The following is a 17,399-nucleotide window of genomic DNA, read 5'->3' on the forward strand; positions in this document are numbered from 1 at the left end:
AACACAGCACAGAAAACCGTAGTGAGATTGGAACGAGAACGCTCCTCGACGTGATGCTGCATGTACCTCTCGGACCTCGGTATAGTCCTAGGTATAGAGTATGAACTCGGAATTAAAGTAATAATAATAAGAATAAATCATTCATTAGCAAATAAACTACTATCCTTGCTACAAACATCGGATGAACCCAGACAAAACATATGCGTACGCAGCACTTGTAATCTCATAGATTCTGTCCCGCAAAATCAATGTTTGATATGTGTAACTTGATAGTAATAATCATACCAACAGCATGGAACTCGCCAGAAAACGATGGCGGCGGGCGGCAGCGGGAATCGCGGCGTAAACGCTTGTGGTCGCGTTCTTCCGCTCTCTCTCGCTCCGAATCAGATTCACTGGTCTAGCTTGAGTTCTTGTTTTTACATTGTACAATGGCTAGAAAATGTACTATATGCTGTGAAGCTTGTCGTTCCAACAAAAAAACGCCGCGCCGAGCGACCAGAACAAATCCCTATGAGGCTCTTGGCAACTTTCTGCCCGCCGGGACTCTCAGCTTGCAACTCATCACTACTGATCTTCCATGCCAACACTGCCACTCTGAGGATGGTTGGCACAAATTCCCGGGGTATGCTGCCTTAAGCCCCCTCGTCTCGGCGGAGGAGGAACCTATCATTCAACAGCTGGATTTCTTGATCGCGAATCATTTCATTGCTGCTACGTGCTTTTCTACGAGCTCCTCTTCAGGTCCTCTCGCTCCCCTTCTGCTGAGGATATATCTCATACCATGGGATCTTGCGGGCGTACAGGGTGCACTCCGTGTGCGCGCAGAGGGCACAATAACAGGTCCTGCGAGACACTATATGCGTCTACTTTTGCCGCAAATCAGGCAAGACGATCGTGAGTGGGAAGGCGGCTTTGTTGTGTCCGACGATAGTAAGAAGAGATTTTTCTGCGATATTGTAAGTGTACCGAAAGATACTTGAATGATTTCCGTCGTTTACTCTGCACTTTATGTTAATCCAGGACAATCGCAGAATGACGGAGATCTATGGCGACTTACCATCTCCCAAGCCCTCCGCTACATACGACGTTCTTCGCAATATTCAAGGTATGAAGAGCAATCTTTACCGCTATCAACGGAGATCCGTATCTACTATGCTGTCGCGCGAGCTCTCTCCTGGCGCCATGCCTGATCCCCTGCATATTAAGCTCACGGGTATTGACGGCTTGGTTTTCTTCCTGCAACCGGCGTCGATGGAGATTTTGCAAGAATGCCCGATGGTGTCACAGGCTCGTGGTGGTATATTGTGCGAAGAGTTAGGTCAGGCCAAGCTTGCGTCCGGTGCCATCTCTCTGATTTCAAACAGGCACCGGAAAAACGGTGATGATGCTCGCCCTCATCTTGGCGACCCTTGATCAAATCTCGAGTCCAGAAGAGGCTGTTTACGATCCCCGCCCAGTTTTGACGCCTCTCTCCTACCGTCACTTCCCGACCGCAGAGCCTGCCACCTCTCGCAGACGGATGGCTCAGGGTGGCAATACAAAGCGCTCAGATCATGAATCACCGACTCGCATCCCGTCCCTGGTCGAGTTTTTATTGCACTATTGCCGTACGCGCCCTGACGGGCTTCATCTACGTGATTATCAAGACCGTCTTGAGCAACAACGTCTGTGGAAGCCACTCATGCATAATAACCCGTTTTACCATCATTATAACTCACTTAATCCGGAGGTGATCCGTTCCAATCGTCGACAGATAAATCCAGGCCCGAAGGTGATGTACCTCAGTAGTGCTACATTGGTGGTTGTGCCCATGAATCTGTTCAATCAATGGAAAAATGAGATAATGAAACACTGCCATGACACCCTGCGTGTCCTGGAGGCGAGAACTGGTGTAGCTTTACCGTCTGCCCAACAGCTGGCAACGAAGTATGATGTTAGTTGATTTCAACATATTCTTTTCTCAAGAGCTAACAGTTATCTAGCTTATTTTGATGACCTATGAACGTGAGCCCCCACGCATATCCACCGATATAGCTTTCGTAGCGGCGTATTTAGGTCTGTCGCGAGAATCGACGAAAAACAAAGTTGACAAATTACATACATGGACAACGTGTACTTGCCACTCCAGCAAGGGTATCCGTATCCCAAATTGCTCGTGTAAGGCTCGGGAACGTGTTGATGGGGTCTCTCCTCTCCTCCAGATCCGATGGAAGCGACTAGTGATCGATGAGGGGCATATCTCCGCGTCGTTGTCCACAAATCTCACACCTTTCACGAAACAGCTCAGTATCGAACGCAAGTGGATTGTGACAGGCACACCTACAAGTTGAGCATGTTTGTCTTCTGCTCCTCGCCTAACTAATTTCTGCCACACAAGCGAACCTGTTGGGTCTTCACTTTGGGCAAGGAAGTGAACTGCAGTATCCGGAAGACTTACATGAAGAGAAAGAGTCCAGTCCTGAAAGCAGCTTGGCCACCAATAGCGTCGGGCGGCAGTGGACGTCGGATGATCGAGATGACTTGGGCAAGCTATCGAAGATGATCACCCACTTTCTCGGTATGCCACAATTTGCGGGTGACCAGCGTGCCTTCGACACGTGGGTATCCCATCCACTCCTCGAGAGCCCGTGTCCCAGGCCAGGTGCCATCCAAGTTCTCACGCAGGTGATGAGTAGTGTTATGATTCGTCATCGGTGAGTTGCCAACCTTTGCATATGCGCCAAACTCAAAGTTCGCAGCATCGAGGACCTCGAGGACGAGGTGCTCTTGCCTCTTCTACAACATGATACGGTCTTGCTCGACTTGGACCCATTCGCCCTCAAGTCGTATAACATTATGCAAGCCATGATTGTGGTCAACGCTGTTGACTCAGAACGCAAAGACCAGGTATGTTTTCTCGGTGAACGATGACACTCATCTGCTAATGTAATTTGCAGGATTACTTCTTTCACCCGACGGTAGGGGGACACATTTCTTCCCTATAATATCATAGTAACTCTGCTGTAGCAACAAGCAGCATTAAGACAGCTTGTGGACAACATGTCCCAGTCAGTGATCGCGTATCCGTTTCCGAATATCTCTCACATTTATCAGAGTCATGTTTTGGCGCGTTGACGAGGAGATGCGCATCGCTGCAGACATTCTCATTAAAGAATGCGATGACCATATCCAACGTGCACACAAACGTGGAATTTCCCAACAGGACTTGTCACTACTGGAAGAAGCGGTCCAGCATGCGTAAGTACTCATGCCGGTTGAGCTACATCATATGCTCGCTGACAGGGTTGTAGACGATCCGTCGCGGATGACTACGTGTGGCGGGGAATGCAAAAGCATATTTACGTCTTCCATCGAACTCACGCGATTTCCACCGAAATCTACCAGGCGTGGACGCCGCTCTCTCCCAGTACCTTTCAATCGTTCGATTCGGTACTGACTCCGGATCGGATTGGCAAACTGCGAGAATACGTGATCAGACACCCAATGGCACCTATACAGAATATCATCAGGCGAGGGCAAGACATTCGCGAAGAGGAGCGTGAAAAGCGATACCAGGAGATTGTTTTAAGTAAGAAGAAAAAGGATCCAAACGATACCAGGCGCAAGGAGCGCGAGGCTGTCAAGCAGGCAGAGGCCTTGGGAAAGCAAACAGAGCTTCAGCAACAGCTCCTCGATTTGCCTCGCAAGCCTCAGACGGTATATTCCTACGAAATTAAGAAAGACTTGGATAGCGGGAATATCAAGCTGGTCCAGCGCAAGGTTCTAGGGCAGCATACCCCGTCTCCCCTGGAGGGATGGCGGTTGGGTAACTCTACGTCTACGAAGCTTGATTACATTTTGAAAGAGGTATGTTCTCACCGCTATCAAAGGCTTGTCTTGTCCATGTCGTCTAGGTGCTGCAACACTCGCCCTCAGAGAAATTTCTCATATTCTCTAAATCTGCTCTCTCGCTCGCATACGTAGCAGAAGGCCTGCAGCTCATTCGCGTCAAATACCTGCAATTCACATCGCAAGTGAACGCAAAAGAGCGCCAACAGCGAGTCATCACCTTCGAAACCTCAGATTTGTACAGAGTCTTCCTTATGGAGCTCAAGCACGGTGCGCGTGGCCTGTAAGTGGTCCCCCGCTGACTGACTCGCATCCGACCTAACGCCACGTCATAGTAATCTAGTGTCAGCATCGAGGGTGATTTTCTGCGAGCCCGTGTGGCAGGCCGATGTTGAGACGCAAGCTATCAAGGTGTGCCAAACGTTCCCTGACAACCAACGGATGTGTTGCTTAGCGCGTATTGCACACAGCGTGTGCACCGTATCGGGCAGACCAGGCCTGTCATCGGTGAGTTGCGGTCCATCCCACGTTCTGCTTCCGTGCTCAGGAACGCGTTAGTGAAAACGTTGGCCATAAGGTCCACGTCCGAAGAGATGATGGTATCGCGTCGCGAGGCCCTCAAAGGCAACGGTGGAAAGCAGCCAAACTTTACGGACGACTGGCGCATACGCGATTTCATAGCCGTGCGTCCTATATCTTGACGGTTGACCAGTGCTGACGCGCTGGATCGTCTCGTTTGTGCAGAATCCCAAGTTCCTTTCCGAGTCATCGCACCCAAGGCTCAATATTGATTTTCCCCTGTTCCCCGGCAGTCACCACGATGAGGATGAGGAAAGCGAATCGAGTGATTCAATGGCAATAGCTCAGAATGAGTCATTGAGCACCCAGCTCCCTTCAGATCCCACACCAACAGAACCACCCCAGAAGAAGAGGCGAGTTGTCAGGTTTGCTGATGACGCGTAAAGCATGGTTGCGATTTTCCGGTTCGCGTCTCCGCTGGAGTACGATAGATGCATTGTGCTGCTAAGTTATCCGTTCAGAATTCGTATATACCATAGACTGTAGTCGTGCCACATCATCTAATTCACACATTGAACCATCAAAGTGAATCACTAAAATGCCAAACACCATACATAGATATAACACTTCAGTAACCAAGAAACGTGCCGAGAGAAACGGCAGGAGAAGAGCGAAAACGAAGAACCAGGCATTACAGTGCAGGATTACAATGGCTGGTAGGGCGATAGTATGTGGGGTCCAACGCCGGGATATAAAAAACACATACGCAGCATAAATTAAAACAGTGTCACAGTTGAAGTCAGATTCCACAGCTGAACAGGATCCACGCAATAGCTAGGAAAGAGATAGGCTGTCCAGCAAACTAGACGACGTCCCGGATGCAATATCTACAGCAGGCGATCAGTCAACTGGCGAATTGAGCAACTAGCTACCAACCTACCTGCCTCAATACGGTCTCTCCATGGTGGTGCTCTGCGGAGACACGAACGCGAGCTGATCGTCCCGGCTGCGCATTGGTGGGGCCATGCCCATCCCGGAATCAGCGGAGGAGCCTATGGCCGTGCTTGCGCGGTTACGCTGCAGAACGTCCTGTGGGACGACGCCCTGCGATCCACGCATGTTGGCGCACAGCGCCCATCCATCGTCGTACTCTTCGAGAACCCGGACCATCTCGCCTGCGCCAACGGCAAGCTCGTCCACGAGACTGGGCACAAAGCCATTTCGAACGAGCGCGAACGACACGCTAGCCTGGCGCGCGCGTGCGTTGGAGGGCGTCAACGCCGGGGGGTGAACTCTGGGCGAGCCAGTGGGAGTCTGAATGTGCGTGGGTGGTGGGACCGCAGGCGCAGGCGCAGTGTATGCGTTATTATATTGCGTCGCTAGTGGAGCAGGACCGCGATATTGAATTGGGACGGATGCGGGCACGTTGGCGTAGCCCATGGAGGGATCGTGATATTGTACAGCCTGCGGTTGATTGTCATACATGGGGGAGAAGCCACCATTGTTATTGTAGCCTGCCATAGACCGGACGGCAGCGGCTGAGGGCATTGACTGTTGCGCAAGGGCTTGCGAGGGCGGGATATATTGGCGCCTTGCCTGCTCGGGGATAAGCTCCCTCCTGGAGTTATGGGTATTCGTACTGAAGCTAGTACTGCGATCAACAGGAGAGAGCGGAGGCTTCTCCACGCTGGAAACGCTGGGCTCGACGGGGTCCCGTCCAAGCCACTCGTTCATGCGACGCTCTTTGCGGTGAAGACAGCGCTTCCGAATAATGTAGATCAGGATGAGGAAGACGAGAGCTCCGCCACCTACGGCAATACCTATGATGGCGCCCGTAGAGAGGCCCTTGGATCCAGACTGGCCACTGGAAAGGGAAGAGCCATTCGTGGGGGAGGCGCCATTACCTGTGCTCGACGAAGTAGTCGCAAGAGAATGAGCGGAAGTTAAGGTTGAAGTGGTGGGAGAAGTCGCAGGGGAAGTAGATTGACCTGAGGTGGACGAAGTGGTCGGCGAGGAAGAGCTCGACGATGTTGAAGTGTTAGAGGTGTTCGTGCTGGTTGACGAAGACGACGAGCTTGAAGAGCTTGAATGACTGCTGCTGCTGCTACTTGTGGAAGATTTTTTGGAGGACGTCGAAGTCGATGTGGTCGTGGAGGACGACGAAGATGTTGGGGTCGTTGTGATGGTCACCTTCGTGGTAAAGACTTCCGTCGAGAGCGAGGTCGAACCATTCTTAACCTTGGTCTCTGTCTGGGTCACAACAGAGTCAGTGACCGTGGTGTCGTCTTTGGAGTCGCGTCTGGCGACGGCAGGGGGACTTGTCGAAACCTGCTGATGACGGGCCCGCGCGGCGGGGGATCGCTTTGAGCGGCGCATATCTGGGAGTAAGGAGCGTGGTGCCAGGAAAACAGGCTAGGACCGTTAGCAATGTACCCGCAGCGCCGCACTCGCCGTCGCCGTCGTCGTCGTCGAGACTGCTGTCGCCGTCGATAGCAGTGTGTGAGCAGATGGCTCTGATTTTCCCTCGGCCGTCTTCCGCTTCACATGGTCACATGCCCAATCTGGCTGCGAATTAATTTTAGCTGGTAATGCATGATTTGCAATCACCTAATTCTGAGCTTGTCGGCCGCTGCCCTCGGGCCTCAACCGGCTTCAAACATTCAAATCAACTCGTCTGTTCTTTACAAACGGATACCTGTCTCTGTCCCATATATTCGGCCAATGAACAGACCGAGGATAACCAGAGCGTGCTGAGCCCAAGTCGTCAGATACTACTTATGGTTGATCGCCCTCGGCCCCCGATCCGCACAGCAGCCTTGAATAGTTCATTGAACCCGCGTCTGTAGCCGACGACGGTCACATTCGCCACACCACTCAAAGTCGCGCAATATCCTGGAAATAGGTGAAACAGAACTAGTAAGATATATCGCAAAGGAGCGTAAAATGCACAGAGGCAAGCAATCACAGAAAGGCGAAAACCATCCGACAATCAACATACGTCAAGGAGCGTTCGACAGCAGTGCACGCCGGGAAGGGGTATCTTATCACATTTTGCACACTAGCCATAGCACGACCGCACCATGACCCATAACTCTCCGTTGTCTCCGCAGCTCTTTAGGATGCCCGGGTATTGGTTTGCTCCTTGAGCGCGAGCAGCTGCTTTTGACGGAAGGCCTCATAGTGGATCTGCGCAGTCGTCTCGATAAGGTCCTGTAAATGTGTCCTGATCAAGTAAACCATGAGTTCAGATACCCACATCAGAAGCAGCCGAAACTCGCACCTTGTGAGGAAGTTGCGCAGATAGACGAATTCACAGTGCTTCTCGTCCTCCACGTTAACGACGCCCCAGCGGTTCTTGCGGCCGCGAACAGACTTGCCATCTATAATCACGTTTCGCTCTGAACCGACAACTGCAAAGGGGATCATATTCTAGTCGGGACGTGAGCATTCGGCCAATCACGTTGCGGGAGTGTACTCGCCCTGATACTCTCGTTGAGCTGGACCTCCTCTTCGTCGTTCTCTTCCGTATCGAAGGGGTACAGGCGAATGTTGTGGTGCACAAGCTCAGCCCGAATCTGAACGGCCGTTGTCAATTGCAAGCCCCAAAGGATTTTGCCAGAATATGCCAACCTTCTGCTTGAAAGATTCTCTCTCCTCCATTGTCAAGCTGTCCGACTTGGCAATGACAGGGACAACATTGACAACCTCACTCAGCTTTTTCATGACAATAATGTCAATAGAGCGAAGGGAGTGGCCAGTTGGGTTGATGAAATAGAGGCAGCAGTGAATGCGCGTGTCCTGGATATGGCGGTCACGCATCGCTGTGAGCTCCTTGCGGAGGTATGCACTGTGCTGGTCCTTGATATATTTCACAATGGGATCCCAGCTATGTATGAAGACATTGTTAGGGTTGCATCCTTGCTGTCTAACACTGATGACGCACCAGTTCTCGTTATTGATCTGGTCGCCATACCCGGGCGTGTCAACGATGTTCAGACGTAGCCGCACACCATTTTCCGTAATGACTATACCGGTAAATGTCTAGAAAAATTCATCTGGAATGACTGTGTCGCGCACCATGAGAGACGGGGTGAATCTCTGTTGTCTGTCGCACAGGCTCGTCCGCTTCTTTCCTCCCCTTGGTGTCAATCAAGTGCGAAGCAAAAATGGTGTTGATCAGCGTGGACTTTCCCAATCCTGTCTGGCCTGATTTGTGTGACACGCCCGTTAGGAACCCGGGTACATCTATGCTTAGGACGAGTGGAGACACGTACCAACAACGATGACATTGAACTGGAAACCGCGCTTGAGCAGCTTGTGCTCAATCTGCTGGGTGATAGTGTCGAAACCAACATAGGCATTGGCACGGATTTCCTCTACTGTGGGGGCGGCCATGGCTGAGCTGGTATACGACGGGAGGGTGAAGCTGCGAAAGGACCAGGAGGCAGACGACTACTCGCTCTGCGGACGTCGCCAACGCGCTCTAAATTCGAGGCCACGTGGGCCAGCGCTAATGTTTTCCGTTTCAACTCCCGTTGCTCGCGAGCGACTCGGTTCAGCTCTCGGGCGGCAATATAAAGTAGTATAAAAGACATTTTCATTTATCAAAGCATGTTTTACGCTGTCCCCTGCGGTCGTCCACTGTGGTTTGGTGCGTAGTACGTCCCCTCTTGCATTGCTCGCCGTGCTCACCCGCCGCTTGCACTTCAGCAAGGGATCATGTCTTCCGAGCTCCCCCAAGAACTCGTCGACCAGGTCATTGACCACCTCTGGGATGACTTTGTCTCGCTCGCGGCGTGCAGTTTGACCTGTCACGCGTGGTTGCCCTCCAGCCGCACACACCTCTTTCGCCACGTCGACCTGGACAGTCCCTCGGCGTGTTTTCGCTTCCAGCAACTGCTCAAGACGTCCCCGAAAATCGCTCCATTTGTCCGGAAAGTACGCGTCCGATCCTACTCCCTGTCGCAAAAACCCCCTGCTCTTGGGTACGAGGAGATCATGTGGGAGAGCCATGTCCCTAGGTTGCTGAGCCGGTTGCCGAGACTCACAGACCTCAATATCTCTTCCTTGAATTGGGGGACGCTTCACCTCACAGCCGTACACGGAGGCGCATTCCTCAGCCGCCTCGGGAGCGTCAAGCGGCTCACCCTCGCGGACGTGCATTTCGAGACGTCGGCACAGGTCCGTTCGATGCTCGCCGCCGCGTCCAACCTCGAGGAGCTCTACTTCGACCGCGTATACTGGAACAACTCGTCTGCGTGTGTTCCTTTGAACGCTCCGGTCTGCCAAATGCCGCGTATATGTACGTCGCTACTGCAATCACCGTTTGTTCCGACTTCCCGCGACACGGGTGGACGAAGGCTGCAGGAGCTCATGCTGCGCTCCGGCTCGCCATCGGACCTGGTCATTGATTGGTTGCTGGGTACGGGCGAGGTTAGGCTTCGCAAACTCCATGTGTCCTGGCGAGACCGGAGGAACGCGAAGGCGCTGTGCGCCCTCCTAATCGCATCGGGGCCGCACCTCAAGCATCTCCACATGGAACTTACGAATGGCGTGGCAGGACTGATGCAGAATGAGATGCAGCTCGGGCTTCTTACCTCGCTGCGTTATGTCCATTTCGACGGCCTCATCCTCTCAGATTGCGGCGACTGGATCACGACCATGGTTGCACAGCTTACTTCGCCTTACCTGAACCAAATGGAGATTTCGCTTCTTGCAAGATGGACCGACGATTTGTGCATGCTGGATTGGAACAAACTCGATGCAGCACTGTCTCGTGGATGCTTTGTAGGTGTAGTGGTGACGCTAAATGTCAATCTAGCGATATATCGCGCGAACAAGGAGGAAGACGCTCGCATGATTGTAGAGCTTGGGTTACCTGAGTTCCAGAAGCTGGGCACCTTGCTGGTCAAGTGTTCCTGAACTATTACCTTCACTTACTCACAGTTTGGGGCTCACTAGAAATTATAGATGTCATAAGAGTATGATTTGGTCTAATACGTTGCAATCTACAGATATACATATTGCTTTAGATAATGTATCTTGTGCATTACCCTCGAACTCCACTTCTACGATGCCAAGGAATTGTTTGGGGACTTATTTATTGTGATCGCATCTTGAATAGTACATATACGCCTTGAGTGGCCTTGCAAGATCTTTGCATGAGATTTGTGTGAGGATTCTGCGTGCATGGCTCTCCTGAGCAAGTTTTGCTGAGGTCATGTTGGCATTCATGAAACAGGCAAACAGGCACTGATCATTACATATTTAAGATCCCTTCGCCACAGCTGCGCGTGCGCGACGTTACGGTGTCGATTCGACCGTGACCATCATTATTTCGGGTTTGTCCTGCATTTTCTCTCAGCTTCTGAGCCGTATGCAAGTCTGTTAGAATGCTGGAAAGTGTGTTTTATTATCGTGCCAGTGAGCGTCACTTTGATTCCCTTCTTACAGAGACTACAGTAATTTCCGCAGGCGGCAGTGGACAGACACGCTGAATACATGTGCATGCTTATTCAGACGTACCATTGCAGCACACTACCGGAGAGGTCCTCAGACTTCCAAAACACACTAGTGTCTTTGAACACCATAATGCTTGGGATCTGGCAGTACGAGTCCACTTTGCTGCTGTACATTCATTCTCGAGACGGCAGGATATGCGTATGTGCAACACTATAAATCGGGTTGTGTCTCATGCTTGAGCTCGCAAACGCGGCCCGTCTCAGGCAATCTTGCGTACGTTGGTTCCGCATAGCCTATCGGTCTATCTTTGACTCAAGGCCTGATGGAATGCACAAGCCATGCACCTCGCTGTGGCCAGTGGCTGCATGCGAACCACACTTATTTTTGCGTGCTATGGCCCAGTAAGTCGTGTACTCGGAATGGTTCCCCTCGTTTGCATGTCCCGTCTCCGCGACTCCTCAGTGTTTCTTCGACGGCCACTGCTTGACTGCTGGACATGTCTTGCTATTCCACACCCACCGCAACAGATTTCTCTACTTTCACTTCGACCGATGTCTCGACATCTTACACCACCACTATCACGCCTATTGACCCTATTGTCACGACGGTGTCATCATGTACGGTCTTTACTATTGAGACGGAGCCAGTCCGGTCTTGTGGAATGGTAGTGAGTACTGTTGCAGGTGAGTTCATGTAATGCCACCGTATGGCATGGCTGATTCCTTGCTTAGGAGGAACACAAAGCTCTGTTCAAGTTCCTGTTGTGATCACAAAGACTTACACTCAAAGCGTGGCGACTGCAACGCAATTTGCAACCGTATGCGGCTCTGAGCCTCCCTCTCAACCAGTGAGCTCGGACCCGACTTCGAGTGGCGTCTTCGGTGTCTCATCTTCTCCACCAACTCTCGCATCTGTTACGAACGATTCAAGCGCCTCGTTGAGTGTCTACGATACGACCATATATGAAAAATCCACAACCACATTGCTTGGAGGCTCCGTGCGTACGACCCAATTCATTTCAACTGCCGTCGTGACATCCTCCATCAACTCGCCTGCTGGTGTTGCGAACACAAATAATGCTTCAAGTGGCACGAGCACTCCTAAAAATTTGACTGGTTCAATCATCGGAGCAATAATTGGCGGTTTGATTGCCTTCGCGTTTCTCGCATACCTTTTTGCGAAGTTCTTGTGAGTCACTGTGGCAGCGCTCGTATATGGGGCAGCGCTTACTAACTGACAATAGCCGACGCAGAAAGAGGCACACACTGGAAGAGCCGGAAGAAGACGTAAAGTACCGTGAGTTGGTGCGCAAAAGACATGAACGTAAGGAAGATATAGACACCGATCGTACGGCTGCTCCCTCCACAGCAGGAGCACCGAGAAGTATGCCACGGAGGACAGAAGGGCCTCTGGCGACTCAGCATTCGCCGCAGATCCAGGACACGACACTCCACACCATATCTACCAGCCACGCACCTACCCTGCCCCCGCTGCCTCCCGTTCCCGCAATGCACAGCGACTTCAACCGGCCGCAGTTCGCTACACGAATGTCCGCACAAAGTCCGGCGCACTCCGTCACCGGCAACAGCACAAGTTCTTCGAGCTCCCAAGGTGCCCGCAGCGCCCCGCGCCCCGCCCTCCACGTCGCGAACCAGCCCGCGCGCGAGTCGTCGACGCCGCCGCCGGTCCCCTCGAAGACCCCCTCGCTGGTCGCGCGCACAAGCGAGAAGAGAGTCATTTCATCGCCGCGTCGACTGTCTGGACGGTCCCTTCCCTCTGTTCCTGTCGCAGGCCCCTCGTCGATGCCCATGCGGGGACCTTCTTTCATCCGCATGCCGGAACCCCCCGCGCAGACCAGCTCTCGATTCATTCCCCGGGACATCGGAATGTCACGCCCCATGTCTCCCCCCGGCCCTGTGGGAAAGGCTGCAGAAGCTGCCGCAGGCGCCGACAAGGCCGTGGAAGCCCCTCCCGCATACACTGAATGAAGCCACAATACGGTGGAAGGCGTCCCCGCTGTGTGCATATTTAAGCCCCCTGTGTGCTCGATGCTATATATGTGGGTCTGAGCGCTGAAGGGCAGTGGCGGCATGCGGTCTGTTAGTTATCACATATTATAATCGAATTTACTTTCCACTCATAACCACTGCTTCGAATTCGATGGCGGGGCTATATATATAACTCACGAGTCAGTCACGAACACACCCATCGTCTCTTCTCTTCGAAATACAATTGTGGTTCGAAATTAAGTCACCAACCCTTACACCCACTCCGAGTCTCGTACCCAGCATGCCCAGACGTGTCGAACGTCTGGGCACGAGACTAACACCCACCCGCGACGGACGGACACATAATTCTCAGAATCTCCGCTGGTGGCTGATCACTGCCAACGCAGAATGTTCCTGTATCGCCGTCTTACATAGTAAGTAGACCTAATGCAATGATATATATCTGATGTATAAGTGAAGCACTCAGATGAATTTGCATTAATCGTTCTGGAAAATCGGTGCAACGGAGATAGCAGTGCTTATCACGCGGGACTGCATTCTTGCCCGTCCATCTCAGCTCCTCAGACCTCATATACTAAATGCTGCAACCGAGCCTCATCAAGCAAATTGCCATCTGCCCCGCAGCAAAATCACGGGCGATGGCCTGCGACGTTCGAAATTAGACCGTGCTCGATTCATAACCTGGATCAGAGATTAATATGAGTCGCAGCGGTCCGCTCAACATCCGTTCTGCAACGAGAGCTCGTCCCTGAGCCCGGCGCGAGCGGGAATCTTCTCCATACATGCTGAAACGCGTCTCTAGACAGTAGTATCGGCGAGCGAAGTGGAGACACAGGCAAGCGCGATAGGAGCCGTTTGCCTGATCATCTCAGCCGCCGTCCCAGCGCAAGAAACACGTCTGATGCCGATAGATTGCATTAGATTGCATTCCATGATTCGATCCTTTATCCCGGGCGCGGACGAGGTCCACTTATCGCGGCTGTGGGGCGATAGCAAGATACATTTGCATACCGTATCTGTGGTGCCAAGCGATGCTAGGAGAAACGCGCGCTTGGATCCGCAGCTACGGAGGTGGCCTCCAAGCTATTCGAATTCGTTTTCGCGGGAAGGTGGTCCTCTCGGTGGCTCATTTTCACGTGCACGGGCCGACGTCGTGCATAGGAAAGTGGTAGCACCCTGATTGATGATCCCTCTTGAATGACTATGTGAATCTTGAGTGACTATGTGAAACGTCCGGGATGGTGTATGGAAGATGCGTTACGAGAGGTGAATGGAAAGCAGTACACTGTGCACCTGAAGATGCGATACCACCGGGTGCCAATTGAATACCACATACCACAAGCGGTATTGCAGAAGATTTTTCAATCCTGACGTCACCCACATGGGCTCCTGATTCACGGGTCTGCTGAGTGATGGCAAGTACCAGGACACGTACGGTGATTAAGTATTTGTCAGGAGTTATTTGGTGTTGAGCAGACCCAACTGCTATGATCAGCTCATAATAGGCGGTCATTCGCTGCCGCCTTGTCTGCGAAATTGATACATCGAGTCAGGTCAGAGATTCATCATCAACAACGGTCTAGACGTACCACTGTGGGAGCCTGAGCAGTACCACTCCATGAAAACTTCGCCGAAAACTATGAGAGTTGGGGATATGATACGATTGTCTGAGTTGGGTTGCCCAAGGGGCCCCACCGGTTCCAGCTGCGGTAAAGTTGGGGCTAGACCTCCGGAGAAAACCCCCATGAGAACTATCTGCGGCAGAGAGAACGGACAGCAGTCGACTTGACAATTGCAAACTCACCATTCCTGCGCGATGGGATCAGTCACTGAGTCAGAGCTAGAGTGATGTGTTAAGCGAAGTGCAAAGTGAAAGTGAATCCGGGGGCAAGCGTTTCAGGACGATGTAACAGACCGCCGACGGCCGACGGTCGCCGGGCAACCATAAACGCTGCTGTTTCCATATATAGGAAAGCCACCAAGCTCGGAGAGACATTCGGAGATTCGGTCTCGGGCAGGGCTGCAAGTAGTCTGAGATAGGATGAACAATCCCAGAGTCTGTGAACACGGGAGATAAATGCATTTAGCGGCGTGCCGGGACAGTCGACAAGGATAATAATGCCGGCGCTCGCTGCTCATTTCCGTCAACAGGGCATCGATCTGGGCGCCCCGCCTCCGCCATCCGGTGGGGAAGGAATTAATAGCGAGAGCTGCTTCGAGCGAAAAAAAAAAACACGGGACTCGACGTCGTGAAGTATATCAGACAAGGTGCAACGGAAGAATGGAGTCTATGGTTGCAGCTGATGGACAGCTTGGCAAGCCTTGGTGATGAAACAGGACGCTACGAGCTCCAGCTGACCACATCAGCGTCCCAGATCTGTACAGATCCCCATCGGTCCCAATAGCAACGCCATGAGCTCGAGACGGTACGGCGTAAGTATAGTGCGTCGGAGGGGGAGAAGAGAGATCCGAAAGCAGCAGCGTTGGACGTCGGTGGACGACACGATGCAGGGTCATACGACTATGACGAACTTCGCACTATCAGCCGCACGACTTGGCGAAGACTTGTCGCACAGGACATATTATTACGCATGCGATCTGGGAGCCGAGTACGATTGGGACGAGCTGAGTAAGAAGTGAGAACCCCATCACTGCCTTAGTGGACGCGATTTTCCCAGATTCGGTCGCACAACATATGGGCTGCGCGCACGGCATGATGTAAACAGAGCGTGCCAAATGGCGAAGAACCGTAGATTATAGGTTGCGCACGGCAATCAAACGGCAAGGCAGCAATCGCAGGGGGTGGGGGGACGATACGGTCGCTTGACAATGGACGAGCGTGTCCCTGCAGAACAGTGTCGTGTCGTGGGAGTGAATAACCAGTGAGAATGCTGATCGCGCCGAATCGTCAATCTTCAGCCCGGACGGCGTCGCTTCCATGGCACGGAGCCACCGAAAAGCAGCTGTTGGGATATGAAAGGGTGCGATCGCGAGCCACATTCCGATAGATGCAGCGTTCTAGGGTCTGCACGCAACCATCCAAACTTCCTCACTTACGAGACGCACTATCGTAAGATCCGCAGGCAGCCCGGTAGGGACTGCTCCCCTGGGCCAGACTTGTCTGCGATCCAGAAGACACGGCGTGTCAGAGGCTGCGCGCTGGTGGGTCGTGCGGCTGCACCCACTGTGGCCTGGCGACGTAAACGCCCGACATGAGGCCGACTCGGCACACGACAGGGACACCCTCGAAGTTGAGAAGCATCGTACAAGATGCCAGTAAATACAAGGTCGCAAACCAAAATGAAGGCACATGACCTTTGGCGCTGAATTTCGGAGGCTGAGGCTTGGAGCGAAATTTGTCTGCGCGGCCGAAGCTCCGCAAGAGCCAATGGTTGCGCCGCTAGCAGTAGGGGCTATGTATGAACGGATAAATGCGTGGTATGCGGGGATTAGCTCGGCGGTGTTGCAACGGACGAGGGACCTGGGTTCAGTGGCATGATCATCAGGCAGATTCATTCACAGTAACAGGACTCACATCGACAGTCTAAGGGATGCTGCTGGCGCCGCGAGCGCTACCGGAAAAAATAGCCTTCATCGGAAGCGTCTCCATGTTTTGGGCTAAATCCCAGGGTGACTAACTAGAATATGCTCCGCCAGAGTGGGGTAGTGTTCGGCCGTGCTCGGATTTCGTAGGGCGGCACGAGTGACATTGAATACTGACCAGGGGTTGATAATCACGCGACTCTACGGCGTACTCGGGATCAAGAGAGGAGCGTAGTGAAGGGAAGACACATGATGCGCCACGATGAAGGGACGTCTGCCATATCCTTGTTCTTGCTCAATGGGGCGCCAGCCCGAGGGTCAGGAGACAATCTTTAGCCCGCCAGGCATCATGACCACGACGCACGGCCGCGCATCCAGCCAAAGGGGGCAAGGCTGGAAACGAGCTGGCCAGGCCGGCCGACAGCTGCACATTCTATCAGAGGGCGAACATCACCTGTGACCAGAGATGGTAAGGTACTCTCAGTTACAGAGTATTGGCCGTCGGAGAGCGAGCTGCAACGAAATGGTAAGCACACCAAGGATAGCGGGACACGGCGAGGACGTACTCTCCTTAGTCCGGAGTTGCGGGTATCGCCCCACGGGCCGACGAAATTGTCGCATTGGGAGTCAACAACACTGCAACAGTACGACCGCTGGGAAGATCCATCGAATGCGTTCAGACTGTTCAGTGCGTCAACCGAGGTGTCGGGCCAGAAATATAGCGTGATGATCAATATGCCGATTTTGACTCCGTTGCAAGCTGAGATCAAGTAGAGGGCTATGCCCAGGTTGGGGGAGATGCATCATGATGGCGGGAGATGACAGCGTTCGCCTACGAAAACACGGGGGAGACGAGCTCGGGGAATTGTTTACGCGGAGACCATGTTCCTGGGGTCGAAATTCGTCGAATGACTGAGAAACAGGCAGAGGACTTGCCGGACGGAGGAAGGTGTACGGGTACGGGCATCGAGCATCGAATGAAGAAGGAGTATGTCGTAAGATTTGGAGATGAAAGCGTAGATTCAAGGACGAGTC

General features: G+C 52.7%; 5 protein-coding genes across 5 annotated transcripts; 3 read left to right on the forward strand and 2 right to left on the reverse strand.

Moving 5' to 3' along the window:
• Window positions 1-431: 431 nt before the first annotated feature.
• On the forward strand, window positions 432-4,794 carry FIBRA_05953 (uncharacterized protein; the record flags this gene model as incomplete). The annotated part of the gene is made up of 15 exons (XM_012327698.1): window positions 432-959; window positions 1,024-1,321; window positions 1,368-1,936; window positions 1,986-2,328; window positions 2,381-2,696; window positions 2,742-2,889; window positions 2,940-2,960; window positions 3,010-3,062; window positions 3,097-3,240; window positions 3,294-3,849; window positions 3,897-4,114; window positions 4,167-4,242; window positions 4,302-4,338; window positions 4,390-4,514; window positions 4,576-4,794. 15 exons carry the CDS (start codon window positions 432-434, stop codon window positions 4,792-4,794), a joined length of 3,651 nt encoding a protein of 1,216 aa, XP_012183088.1.
• Window positions 4,795-5,295: 501 nt separating this feature from the next.
• FIBRA_05954 (uncharacterized protein) lies at window positions 5,296-6,726 on the reverse strand (the record flags this gene model as incomplete). Its single annotated transcript, XM_012327699.1, has 1 exon — window positions 5,296-6,726. The coding sequence occupies one exon, from the start codon at window positions 6,724-6,726 to the stop codon at window positions 5,296-5,298; it is 1,431 nt and encodes a 476-aa protein (XP_012183089.1).
• A 738-nt stretch (window positions 6,727-7,464) lies between these two features.
• On the reverse strand, window positions 7,465-8,745 carry FIBRA_05955 (uncharacterized protein; the record flags this gene model as incomplete). The annotated part of the gene is made up of 7 exons (XM_012327700.1): window positions 7,465-7,573; window positions 7,631-7,760; window positions 7,811-7,925; window positions 7,981-8,236; window positions 8,294-8,375; window positions 8,428-8,556; window positions 8,625-8,745. The coding sequence occupies 7 exons, from the start codon at window positions 8,743-8,745 to the stop codon at window positions 7,465-7,467; spliced, it is 942 nt and encodes a 313-aa protein (XP_012183090.1).
• A 324-nt stretch (window positions 8,746-9,069) lies between these two features.
• Window positions 9,070-10,272, forward strand: FIBRA_05956 (uncharacterized protein; the record flags this gene model as incomplete). Its single annotated transcript, XM_012327701.1, has 1 exon — window positions 9,070-10,272. The coding sequence occupies one exon, from the start codon at window positions 9,070-9,072 to the stop codon at window positions 10,270-10,272; it is 1,203 nt and encodes a 400-aa protein (XP_012183091.1).
• A 1,036-nt stretch (window positions 10,273-11,308) lies between these two features.
• FIBRA_05957 (uncharacterized protein) lies at window positions 11,309-12,800 on the forward strand (the record flags this gene model as incomplete). The annotated part of the gene is made up of 3 exons (XM_012327702.1): window positions 11,309-11,495; window positions 11,544-12,000; window positions 12,056-12,800. The coding sequence occupies 3 exons, from the start codon at window positions 11,309-11,311 to the stop codon at window positions 12,798-12,800; spliced, it is 1,389 nt and encodes a 462-aa protein (XP_012183092.1).
• Window positions 12,801-17,399: the final 4,599 nt, after the last annotated feature.

Source organism: Fibroporia radiculosa (genome assembly GCF_000313525.1).
Source record: "Fibroporia radiculosa TFFH 294 genomic supercontigs, scaffold5701, whole genome shotgun sequence".
NCBI classification, from domain to species: domain Eukaryota; kingdom Fungi; phylum Basidiomycota; class Agaricomycetes; order Polyporales; family Fibroporiaceae; genus Fibroporia; species Fibroporia radiculosa.